The sequence below is a fragment of the Dipodomys spectabilis genome, unplaced genomic scaffold, assembly GCF_019054845.1.
Source record: "Dipodomys spectabilis isolate Male_0828 unplaced genomic scaffold, ASM1905484v1 ptg000069l, whole genome shotgun sequence".
In the NCBI taxonomy this organism is placed as follows: Eukaryota; Metazoa; Chordata; class Mammalia; order Rodentia; family Heteromyidae; genus Dipodomys; species Dipodomys spectabilis.
This window is the reverse complement of record NW_024870746.1, coordinates 20,277,908-20,291,552: the sequence shown is the minus strand read 5'-3', so window position 1 is coordinate 20,291,552 and position 13,645 is coordinate 20,277,908. Positions and strand designations below refer to the sequence as shown.

The 13,645-nt window shown below is 38.2% G+C and overlaps 1 protein-coding gene across 2 annotated transcripts in view; it reads right to left on the bottom strand.

The window, feature by feature from the left end:
* The window catches only part of Kcnh1 (potassium voltage-gated channel subfamily H member 1), a 313,617-nt gene that overhangs the window by 93,969 nt on the left and 206,003 nt on the right, over window positions 1-13,645 (bottom strand). For both annotated transcript variants that reach the window (XM_042682005.1, XM_042682007.1), the window contains exon 8: window positions 4,713-4,912. In XM_042682005.1, the coding sequence (XP_042537939.1) occupies window positions 4,713-4,912 (200 nt within the window). The remainder of the gene's footprint in view (window positions 1-4,712; window positions 4,913-13,645) is intronic.

Here is a 13,645-nt window from a genome sequence, read left to right as displayed (position 1 = left end):
GGATTCCAGTTCAACCACCCTCACCTTCGGGGTCCCCCTTATCAGTGACTACTCACTCTGTCCTAGGATGGGAATGGAATAAGGGGAAGGTGTGGAAACAGATACTGGTTCTCTCCCCAGTTATTGCCTGTCACAGGCCCCTTCCAGGAGGAAGGCCTGTCCCAGCCAGGCGGGGCTCTGTAGTGAGTAGCTACCTCAGAGTCCCTGGCAATTCCCCTTTCCATCTCCACCAGAAACTGGGGCAAATTCCAGAGTCGTCCAGGAAAGCGAGATAGTAAGGAGGGGGAGGGAAGGAAAATGCTGACTGTGCTTTCTCCCACAGGCAGCTGCCCAGCCCTGCAGGGAGGATGAAGAAGAGATTCTTTCCAGGCAACCAGACTTACAAAGGCATTCTGGTGCCTGGGGGAAAAAAAGAGTGCCAGGGGAGAGATCAAAGTTCCTTTCTGCTCCATCAGCTCCCAGGAACCCACAGGACCTACAGGCATTGTTGAGAGAGAGGAGCAGAAACAACAGACAGTGTTGGGACAGGTGGATGACAAAGCCAAAGACTAAGCTTCGCTCCGGCCGACTTCCTGCCCTTCTGGGAAATTAGAATAACTTCATTTGAACTCATCCTTTAGCCTTCTAGGGCATGTTTTAAAGTTAAAAGGGGAGGGAGTGACAGAAAAAAAAAAGCTAGTTTGAAGTCAGTCGAAATTTTGTCATTCTTTATGAACAGGGACAATTAGTAAAATGAATTTGGCCCCTTGTCCTCGTCCCTTCAACAAAAATCACATCCACTCTTTCCCAAGGCTGTTGTAAATAAGACACTGCAAATATTTGTTCTTTATAGGAGCTAATGCTGTAAAGGGAGTGTTATGGTCATCATGGCAAACATGTAAAGATAATTTATAAATAGGGACTAGAAAGTCTACTGAATCTTTTCTCTTCTTTCAAGACTACTGAAACTTCTTTGTTCTTTCATTCCCACCAAGCGTTCTGCACTTTGCTCAATGCATCTGGAAAAATAAAACTGTTAGAGAATACTAGAAGTTTAGACTCTCCATTTTACAAGCTGGAAAGTCGATGTTTGGCAAGGTACCTAGTTGAGACTTGAGTCATATGGGTTGATGGTTAAGGCAGGAGCCCTTAATCAGTATTCTCCACATGTATCTGTATGTCTGATGACTGAGATCACCTGGGTTCTTGTTGTGAGTCCCACATACCAGTCTCAGTGCTCTGCAATAGATCTGAAATGGGGGCTGGGAACCTATCAGAACTGACCACATAATGGAAAAGCGGAGGGGGTGGGGATAAACGAGTCAATAGCCTTTAAAGGGATGACAAAAACTCAGTAGCCAGGATAAATCGTATGTGAAGCAATACGTTCAAACAGTATTTTATTTTTAAATAAATGCACATTAGCATTATGAGGAGATTTCATTGAGATAATCTTATAGATGCAAGCAATATATTTTGAACAAGTTTACCCCCTTCTTTTTCAAATAGTTCTTGGTGGATACATGCAATATATAGTATTATATATAACTTTAATTTTCTAGAATGATGATAATAAGATATAATACTTTGTTTTTTAATACTTTATATAATATACAATACTTATTTTCTTCATTCCTGTGTCACTTTTCCCCTGGTTACTCCTGTGGATCTACCACAGTCCCCTATTTACATTCATGCATTATTATTATTATTATTAAGCTGAAGTCTTAGTTCCACAGATGAACAAAAGCATGTGATTTGGCTTTTTGAGCTTGGTTTACCTCACTCAACATGATGGTCTCCAGTTCCATCCATTTTCTTGCAAATGATATAGCTTCATTTTTATCTAGAGCTGAGTAATACATGTTGTGTGTATGTGTGTGTGAGAGACAGAGACAGAGACAGAGAGAGAGAGTTTTGTATTTTCTCTATCTTTTTATCAATTGCTGGGCACTTTGGTTGATTTCACAGCTTATTTATTATAAATAAAGCTGTAATAAACATGGGTATGTAGCTATCTCTGTTGCATACAGATTTACATTCCTTCAGCTATATGTTGAAGAATAGTATGGCAGGGTCTTAAGGTAGGTTTATCTTTACATTTGTGAGGAACCATCATACTGATTCCCATAATGACTACACTAGTTTACATTCCCATCAACAGTATATGCAGTATATGAGGGCTCCTTATACATCAAATTGCATCAAAAGTGTTCCTTCAGATCACATCCTGGTCAGCGTTTGTTGTTGTTTGTTTTGTTTTGTTTTGGTTTTGTTTTGTTTTGTATTCTTAATGATGCTATTCTCAATGGGTGAGGTTGAATCCTATGATTTACATTTCTTGACTATTTCTTCCTACATTTATTAGCCATTTATGTTTCTTCTGAGAACTATTTGCTCAATTCATTTGTCTGAATATTAACTGGATTATTTGTCTTTTTGCTGTTTAATTGCCGATCTCTTTGTACATTCTGGGTATTAATCTTTCCTCCAATGAACAGTTGAAGATTTTCTCCATTCTATGAATTATCTCTTGAAAATGATTTTCTTTAATAGTTTCCTTTAACATACCAATGCCTTTTAATTTGATGTAATCCCATTTGTCAATTCTTGTTGTAGTGTGGGCAACTGAATCCCATTCAGAATATGCATCTTCCAAGGCTTTCCCTTTGTTTACCTGTCATCCGTTCAAAGTTTCAGGTTGAACATTGAGTTCTTGGATCCCTTTGGAGTTTGTTTTGGTGCAGGTGACAGGGGTGTAGTTTCAGCCTCCTGTGAGCAGACACCATTTTTTTCAGCACCATTTGTTGAAGACGCTGCCTTTTCTCCAATATATTATTTTGGCTCCACTGTCAGAAATCATCTGATCAGCTATCAGCTATCATCTATAGCTGTGTGGTTTTATTGGATTTATTCTGTTCCTTGATCACACCTGTTTTTGTGCCAGTACCATACTTTTTGTTGTTGTTGTTGTGGCTCTAGTATAATTTGGTATTGTGATGCCTCCAGAGTTTCTCCTTTTGCTCAATATTATTTTTTACTATTTGGGACTCTTTTAAGTTTCCATATGAATCTTAGGATCAATATTTTCCATTTTTGCAAAGAATGACATTGGAACTTAGATGGGCATTGAATTGACTCTGTAGATTTCATTCAGTAGTATAGTAATTTTCACAATATTAATTCTTCCAATACATGAACATTGGAAGTCTTTCCATCTTCTGATGTCTTTAATTTTCTTTCTTCAAGGTTTTATAGTTTTCACTTTGAAGTTCTTTCACCTCCTTGGTTAACTTTATATAGATTTATTTACTTATTTATTGAGACTATTGTAAATGGAATTGCTTTCCTTATTTTTTCTCTTAGCATTTGTTATTAATATATACAAAATGCTGATTTTATATCCAAATCCATTGCCAAAAGTGTTCATCATGTCCTGAAGGTTTTTGGCAGAATCTTCTTGGTCTTTTAAAGGTAAGATCATATCATCTGCAAATAGGAATAATTTGACTTCCTATTTGAATTTTTTTTTTTTTTTTTTTTTTTTTTTTTTTTTTTTTTTTTTTTTTGTCGGTCGTGGGGCTTGAACTCTGGGCCTGGGCGCTGTCCCTCAGCTCTTCAGCTCAAGGCAAGCGCTCTACCACTTGAGCTACAGCGCCACTTCCGGTTTTCTGGTGGTTTATTAGAGATAGGAGTCTCACGGTCTCTCCTCCCCGGGCTGGCTTTGAACCGCGATCCTCAGATCTCAGCCTCCTGAGTAGCTAGGATTACAGGCGTGAGCCACCAGCGCCCGGCCCTATTTGAATTTTTTATTTAATTCTTTTGTCTTATTGCTCTGCTAGGAACTCCAGAACTGTATTGGATAAGAGTAGGGAGAATAGAATCCTTGTTTTGTTCCTGACTTTAGAGAAAATGATTTGTTTTTCCATTTAGTATAATGCTGGCTATCGGTTTATCATACTTAACTCTTATGTCAAGTACATTCCTTCTATTCCTAGTTTCTTCAGAGCTAATCATAAAAGGTAGTTGACTTCTGTCAAAGGTTTTAGTTACATACTTGAGATGATTGTGTGATTTTTGTCCTTGATATTGTTTATGTGTTGTATTACATTTATTGAGTTACAAACTATCCTTATATTCCTGGAATGAAACCAGCTTTATTGTGATGTAAGATCTTTATAATGTGCTGTTGAATTTGATCTGCAAGGATTATATTGAGAGTCTCTGCATTTATATTTATCAAAGAGATGGATTTTTTGTTGTGCCTACCAAATACCTAATTCCTCAAAGTTCCAACAACTTCTAATTCCTCTCAGTTCCAATAAAAAAAAATCTATGATGAACTAAGACAAGATCACTAACAGTGTTGGCTCATCTTGGAAGCTGGAGCAAGAGGAAAAAACTAGTAATACTAATTCTCTTGCTCTTGACTAAGCACTTCCCTTTGATTTTTATCATCATCCGAATGTGGAAAATTCTGCCATGGACAAGTAGACTTCTGGTTTTTCTCTTTTCTAGGAGACACATTTTGTTTGCAATTCTTTAAGTAATTGCTCTTCCTTACTGGTCCTTCAGAAAAGCTGATCAGGAGGCAATCAAAACCTCTGGAAAAAGAACCTAGAAATCTATAAATGCCTAGATGAATTCTGATCCCAGGCAGGTTTGAGAGATCCAGTCACCCTAGGGAAATCTGAAAGACAAGTGGTTCAACCCAAGTTGCTCAGGCTCCTTACCTTCTCTGTGTCAATGCCTCTGGACATGGACCAGGTAGACACAATATAGTCCATGACTCGCTCACTCAGTCCTTTGGGTACCTGGTAGAGCTTCAGGAAGTCCCGGACACTGTTGAGCATCTCATGGTATCTGTTGGTGTTGGCATACATCTGCTGGAAAATGGTGGTCACATTCCCAAAGATAGTGGCATAGAGGAGCGCTAGAGGTAAAGAGGGCAGAAGAAAAAGAGAATGAATGGCTCCTAAACCAGTATCCCAGAGCAGACCAGTGACCAGAGCTGCCTTTCTAATATAGACGTTCCTGACCTCCTCAGAACTGGAGCAGATCCAAATAAAATGTCTTCTGGCATCAGGTTCTAGTACAAATATGTAGGAGGCAGGATCAGGATCAGGGTAAATGGGAGTTAGTGTAGCCAGACACAGAGTTCAGACACATATGGAGGGTGCAGTATTTCCCCTTGAATTTATAGTTCTTTTTGTTGTTGGTGGTGGTAGTGGTGGTCGTGGGGCTTGAACTCTGGGCCTGAGCGCTGTCCCTGAGCTCTTCAGCTCAAGGCTAGCACTCTTACCACTTGAACCACAGCACTACTTCCAGTTTTCTGGTGGTTTATTGGAGATAAGAGTCTCACAGACTTTTCTTGCCCCGGCTGGCTTTGAACTGTGGTTCTCAAATCTCAGCCTCCTCAGTAGCTAGGATTACAGCGAGAGCCAACAGCGCCTGGCAAATTTACAGTTCTTACTACACAACCTTTGAGTTTTTGTAATTGGACTGAGGCCATCAGTCTAAGGTCTGTCTAACTACTTCTTAGCAATCTAAAACCAAAACTATGAGCAAACAATCTTTATGAAGCTCTGCTGGGTGCTAAACACAATACCACTTATGGGGGATGGAACAGTGAATAAGACAGTCCTGATCCTCACGGAACAAACAGTGTAGCAATAAGAATAGACTTGATGAATACATAATCATAGATAATTAAATAACTGCAAGTCTGCAGAGGGCAATGAAGGAAATAGTAACTGTGTTTTCACTTATTGTTAAATCCTTGTTTTGCACTTACTGCTAACACAACAATCTGCTATTAGGGAAAAAGCATGGCTTTTATATGGTAAGAATAAAATCACACTCCCTTAGCGATATAACAACTGTATACCACAGGTTACTACAATTCTGTTTACATTTGTAGCTTGAAGAAGGGCCACTATGTTATTACAAGACCCCATCTTCCATCTCTAAATTCCATTTGCTCTTAAATGCTGACCCACCACTTCCAGGAAGTCTTCTGTGACACCCTGTCCCCTCTATTATGATTAAGGTGATGATGAGTTATCGGGAATATTTATACAGAGTTCCTATTATACTACAGTGCAATCATACACGACAGAATATATGATCACACGAACATTGCTTTCTTAACATTATAACCCTTATTCTAACACTAATCTAGTACTCTGTTATATTAGTGAAGTTTATATTTCTGTTCTTGCTTTCTTAAATATGTTATTGATCCACAATAAACTTCATATACGCAAAGTCTAATTTGATTCATCTTGACATATGTATATACCCGTATACACATGAGAATAGACTAGCATCACCAGACTACAATCAAGATGGTAGTTAATCCACTACCTGCCTGTGACCCTTGGTACTTCCTCCACTCCACCTGTAGCCACCCACTTTTCCATCCCCAAGAAACCACCCATCTCCTTTTTGATACCATATATTAGCTTATATTTTCTAGAGTTTTATATTCATGGAATTATACAATATATTCTCCTTTTGAAGGCTACTTTAAGACAGAATTTAAACACCATATCATTTAAAATGTAAATTCAATGAGTGTAAGTACATTTTCAGAATTATGTGTCACTACAATCTAAGTTTCTCCCTATGAAGAAATCCCATATATCCATTATCTGTCTTCTCCTGTGCTCCAAATTACTTAGCCATATACAACTACAAATCTACCTTCTGTCTGTATGATTTATATATTCTGGATATCTCACATAAATTTAAAATCATTTGACCAGCTTTTTTCTCATTATAGCCTGTGTTGGTTCTTCCTTTTTATTGTTGAATAATAGCTCATTGCATGAGAACATCTACTCCATTTCATTTAGCCACTAATTGTTTAATGAGTATTTGAGTTTTTTTCTCCATTTGGGGTATTATGAATAATGCTGCTATCAGTGTTCATGCTCAAGCTTTAGTGTGATTTATTTGTATCTATAAATCTGTAAGTAAATGTGTTGGGCTGGGCCCTATGCAGTGGTTACAAATGAATTAACTGAAGTAAAATAGATTCTATGGAGAGTATAATCTTTTAGAACGACTAAGCCAAAGCCCAACACAATCAATATCAGAAAATGGGCACATCTGAGGGGGGGGGGCCGAAATGATGGGGGAAAGGGAGAAGAAGGCAGATGAGAATTCATTGTATATTCCACAAAATTAAGAAAAAGAGAGGGCGTGAGAGTGCAGAAGGGTGACACTGAGTAAGATGCTCTGTATTCATAAACTGCTTTGTTATATGGTACCTCCTTTGTACAGGATAATACTTTAAAAAACTAGTACAGTAGAGTGCCAATAGTGTGCACTTGTTATCGTAGCAAGTTGGGGGACTGATGACAGATTACTGTTCCAGACCAGCCTGGTCAGAAAAGGCTGCCAGGCCCTTTCTCAGCTCAGAGCCAGGAGCAGGGTCACATGCCAGTAATTCTGAGCAAGTGGGAGTTTGAGATTGGCAAGACCCAGGTTCCAGCCAGCCAGTTAGAAAAGTCTGCAAAACTCCACCACAATGGAAAGGAAGATGTGTATAGTCACGTGTGCCTCTCATTCCACTTAGGATGGTAAGAATAAAACAGGCAGATAGGTCCATGTGTGCACACACCAAGGGTAGGCAAGACCCTATCTCACAAATAACCGGATGAACAAAAAGAATTACAGGCATGGATCAGTGGTAAAGTGCCTGCCTGGCAGGCACTAAATTCGAATTCTAGTATCATACCCCATCCCTCCAAAAAAAAATACAAGGAAAAGGAAGAAGAGGAGGAGTAAAAAGAGAAAGAGGAAGAAGAAAGAAGTGGAAGAGGAGGAGAAAGAGGATTAATCATGGTTCAGCGCCTGATTACTAGATCTGAGTTTATTTGGGCTTGCTTCCTTGTTGTCATTGAGTTTGTTCCTTACTCAACAAGCCTGTTAGACAGTCCTGTTCCTGATCTACAAGGAATTAGGGGTCACTAGTAAAGAGTAGAAGTGCATTTATTTCTTTTAGGATGGCTGTCAAAATACTAACTTATTTTCAAGCTTAGCAAGGTAGTAACACCAAATTAATAACACTGTAAAGAAAACTCTTGTTTATGATATAAGAACAAACAGCAAGCTCAGACACTGCCAGGCTGGTCAGAAAGTCGTGATGCTACACTGTGATTTATGGTTCAGGCCTACTCCTGTCCTGTCCTGATCCTTTTCTGAGACATTCTGGAAGATTAAAGGTCCTTAAATTGGCTGTATTTCATGATGATAATGATGATGATGATGATGAAATATACTAAAATATATTGCTAATTCAGCAATAATTTCTCTTCCCTAATTTTGCATGAAGTTGCATTGCATGTTTGACATCTTGTCATCTATACTGTATCTGAAATACTCTGAAATTCTCCAATCCTAAAAGTGAGAGAAAGCATGTAAGTCGAGTTACCACCCAAATGGTTGCATGAGTGTGGTACAGAGAGAAAGGGCGGTGGAGTGTAACATCAGTGTGCTGAAAAAGGTCAGGCACAGAGCATTTTGGGTTGCACTAAATGTGGATTTCTTTAGTCCTTCTACTTAGAGAAAAGAGACTTTTTCCCAACCCAGGACAAAATACTGATTTGTAGAAGAGAACATTTTTTATTTGAATGGTTTTGATTTTATATCCTAGCAAGATTTTTGGGTCTCATTCAAACAACACAAAACAGTATTTTCTGGGCTTTAATGAAAAATAGATATATAAAATCGGGAGGGGAAGGCAGCCAAAGTTTTGCCAATTTTTTGTCTAAATGATAAACAATTGCAGTCCAAAGAGTTAAATGCCCAAGATATATGTTAAAATCCTTACAACTTTGGCCTGTCCTTCTTTTCATCCAATTTCCTGTTGTGAAGAAGCAATAACTTACAATTTTATTAGCTTTTTATCTCCATATTTGAACATTATGCTTAAATGGCTATGTCCTGATATTTCTGTGTGAGGTATTTTCTAATCAGCTGGCGTCTGAGAATTTAGCACTTTCCTGCTCACCTCTAAATTCACAATCATTTCACATGTATCTAAATATAACTATACTACCATTTGGGCTAGATTAACATCTGTGTATATATTAGTACAACTAAGCAAAGGCGTCTCACAGCTAAACTACACAGTAGTATATCACAGTATACTTTTATGCAATGTGTTCTTTCCCCTATACTTAAGATGGTCTTAATCTTTTCATTTGCTTAGTTTCCTTTCTTACTCAACACCAAAATCTCAGAGAGATGTAAATCTCTTCTTAATACATTCAAACACATTAGTCTGTCAATTTTATTCTTTCAAAAAAATTTTGCTGTGGGCTTTCAAACCGTTGCATTACCATCTGTGTGGATCTATCTCCACTAGTAAATCAGAACTTTGTTTCACTTATTAAGGTTAAATCCCCTTATTAGGAAGTCTCATGTCCTCTTTCTTGAGTTGCTTTTTTCCAACAGACCTTCTCTAGTAACTCTATACTAGTTCAGCTAATTATATAGAATTCCAGATTGGAAATCATTCTGGAAAACTTTTAGTAGCATTTCTCTAGTCTTCCCTTGTTCTTGGGAAGTCAAAATCATTCATATCCTCATCCTTCATTCTGCTTCATCTCTCTGGAAAGTTTTCCCACAATGTTCTGACATCTTAATATGCACCACTTATTATGGTTCCATCTTCATTCATTGTGATAAATGTTGAACAAACCCTTTCAACCTGAAAACTTAGGATCTTCATGTCAAAGGAATCAAGTTTTCTTGGATTTGTTCTTGTGTGATTTCAAACCTTCTACGTTATTCTCTTTCAGCAGGCTTCTTATTATTCAGATGTTGGACTCCTGGATTACCCCAATTTTCTTTTTCCCTATGCTATTTTCTAATAGTTTATATGAGGGTTCTTCAATTTTTATGCTTTGTATTTCATTTTTATTTTCTACTGCACCTCTAATTTCCATGGCATTTTCATTCTCTGAATGTTCCTTTATAATAACATTCCATTCAGTTACATATGAACCATGTTTATTTTCTTAGAGGAGGTTCATGATGTACATCTTAAAGTGTTCTTCTCTCTGCTTGGCTTTTGTTTCTTAATTCGTTTGTGTATATCTCTGTCTGTTTTTCCTATTAGAGATATATGAAAATCCTTAGCTGCCTACTCTTATTTAGTAGTGGGGCCCTTATAAATGTTTGGTATGATTGAATGGGAATTATTAGTGATGAAAAGTTTAGTGATTGTTACTAGGAGTTATTTAGTGATTTTAAGTTTAGTGTGAATGAGTAGGAGTTGTTAACTGTGAGAATTCACTGTAGGATCATCTGGATAGAGTTAATGTTGAACAACTCACAATGTCATCGACTTGAGATTTCCACCTTTTGGACAACTGAGATTTCCAGGAATAATCTGTGGTGCAAATGCTACCAACATTCAGCACCCAAGGGAAGGTTGGAAGCCTCAACGTTCAAAGTATATACTTTCCCTTGATCTTTGTTTTTCATAATGTATCTTTGCCTTCCATTATAGTCCAAGTCCCCTATCCAGAGACTAATCCCTAGAATAAACCAGGCTTTAAAGGAGAAAGGTCTATGCCCAGCTGCATAGACCAAGGGCCCAGCTGCATAGTCCAAGGACATGTAGGCGCTTAAAGGCTTCTTAAAGAAACGTCTGCCAGTCTCCCTTTTGTTAGTCTCACCTTCACTGTCACTTCTAGTGACATTTATTGCAACTATGTTTGAGTCTTTGAAGGGTACAGATACACATCAAGTTATGTCAGATTTTCCCTCTCTCTGTCTCCTTAGGGCTCAGCTTTATTGTTTTTTTTTTTTAACCAATGATTGCATTCTAGTTTTCAAGTGTTTTATTACCTTTCTCTTTGTCTTTATGGATGTATGCCTTGAGAAAAACTTCCCTTTGCTGTTGCTTCAATGATTTCATTGGTGAATAGATATATAGGTGTGTGTTTAGCCAGCCAGGTTTAACAGCAGCAATATTAATGGTTGACAAAGGCTTAAAGGAATGACTGCTTTGACCCATGGTGGCCACGGGAATGAAAAAATACTTTCAGAATCTTCAAGACCAAGAACTCAGAGAAAATACCACCTCAAGGGAGGTATTATCATTATTTAGCAGATAAAGAAACTGAAGTACCAGATGAGGCCAGCAGTATTCAATGAAGCCAGAATGGATGATCAAAAGACACACCATATCTACTAAGTCATCCATTCAGAGTCACCTGCAAGGTCTGTCATACAGTGTTTAGGGCTTTCTTCTCAGAGTCTCTGATTTAGTAGGTCTTGGATGAATCCTAGACAATTCCCAGGCAATACTGTTATAATATAACATAGATTGATGGCGTTTGGGACCAGAAGAATTTCAGTTTTGGGGAAATTTTTCAATTCTTAGTATTTGCATATATACATGCAATGAATTACCTTGGTTTTCCAAGGCAACAATATTGGGATGTGGTAGAAACTTTAAGAGGTGGGGCATGGTGGGAGATGTTTAGATTAATAGAGTATTTCTTCATGGGGCATTCTCAATGTTATTTTCTCTTTCAGTTAATCATTCTAGAGTCAACCAACAAGATATCTGACACAGCTCAAACAGCATTTCTTTAGGATAGTTGCCTAGCAGAGTAGCTTAACTGGATAATGTTGTCTTTTAATTGAATAATTGTATAGATGCACTCAAAATTTATCATTACAAAACATAGTGAGGCGTAGAAGAGAGATGTTTTAAGCCAAGCTCATGATGCACAGAGGCCCTTAAAGCTCTAAAACCCATAACTGCTAAAGCCTTTGACACACCAGCTGCAACACTGACGGGTGATTTTGAATGAAGCTCTTCATGGATGAGGCAGGGCTTAGGAGAAAGTGTAAATAGGGAGGAGTGAGAACAGGAAGGAATAAGACCACGAAACCAGACTTTGTCCTTATATTTCATCTGGTCCATATGACAACAGCATATTTAATTTGGTAACGTAGTGATTTTGGTCTTCCCTGTTGTCATTGCTTTTGCAAGTTCTTATGTGATAATGAAGGAGCAGGTGTGAGAATGTTTACATTGGTATGGTAACTGGCAGTGAACTTGGAAATTCTTAATTCCTATGAGTTGAAATCCATAGCGGAGACTCATTTTCTAGGCAGAGATGGGTATTAACAAAGATGGGTATTAACAAATGAAAATGAAGTAACTATTACCATGTTAGCTGATCAGTTTGGCATGGGAGGAGGACTTTGTGCAGACTTTATGTTCTGGAGATTTTTTTTAAAAGCTGCCATTTGGAGCCCTGTTTTCCATACTCACCTCAGGATAATCATCTGCCCTCTTTGTTTATAACAGAATTCATAATTACCTTATAGTTGTATTTTTAATTAACGAGAGAATGTACATTAAAGTGCTTATCATACCATATGTGGGATATAATAAACACTCAATAAATAACAATAGTTAATCCCAGATTGTTAGAATTTAGAGATAAGCCATTTTCTCCAGTTATGTCCTAGAAATGTTCCTTCTCTAAGTTAATCATCGTAATTCAAAAAGCATCAGCTGAAGACTCAGATAAGTCGTATACTATACTAGGAAACACTGTGGTATGGAGGGAATATTCTGGGCTCTAAGGAGAAAGGAAGGAGTCCTTGTTAGAGCCTTGTTAGAGTTTCCTTATTTCTGAAAGGGGAAAGAACCCTCATCTCTCAAGGTTACTGGGAAGATTTGATGAATCTTGACAAATTCTGAGCATGTTGCTGATTTGGGACTGATCTGCAACAAGCCATAGTTTTCATTTCTGAACCACCCAGTGTTCAAATCTGTCCATCTATCATTTCGTCTCTGGTCCCCTTACCTCTTGGATGTGACTGGGTATTCCCACTGTGCTATGCTGGCCTGTGATTTTCCTTAAATAGAAAGATTTTCTGATATAGAGAAGTTGTGGTGGAATTATTTTAGGAACACCTTCCGCTACATTCACTGGGTGCTCAACAAACGTTGCTGACAAAAGATTGAAAGGCCTGTTTCAGAAAAGTTAGTGTATTCATGTTCAGTTGCCCAAGACCTTCTCAAAGTGTAGTCTTACAACATCAGAATCACTGGGGCCACTCTAGGCCCATTTTATAAGAACCATTGAGGGTAAAGCTCAAATGTGTGTGTGTGTGTGTGTGTGTGTGTGTGTGTGTGTGTGTGTGAGTGTGTGTGTGTGTGTGTGTGTGTCTGTGTCTGTGTGTGTGTGTCTGTGTGTTGTATGTGGCTCAAATTCTCCAGGTAACTTTGAGGTCTATGAAAGCATTGTTCTGTATCATATGACCTCCCAGTGTTTCCCCAAATACTTTTGGGGTTTTTTTGTTTTTTTTTTTTTCTGATTTAGAGCTTGCACTTAAGTTCTTATGCTTGCAAGGATAGTACTCTACTGCTTGATCCATGCCCCCAGCCCACAATGGCTTTTAAGTATAATACCCTATCCCAAGCTGGGAGGACTGTCAGAATGAGAAACAAAGATACTGTGCCACACGAAGAAGCAGATGGCTATAAATATGGATAGCACAATGGCAATGAAGCTAGGGGAGGAGAACACAACTCTACAAGTTAACAACATCTCCATGCACGGAAGTTCGGCGAGAGTGACTATACTCAGCTCTGAATTTTCTACTATCCCATCATATCTCC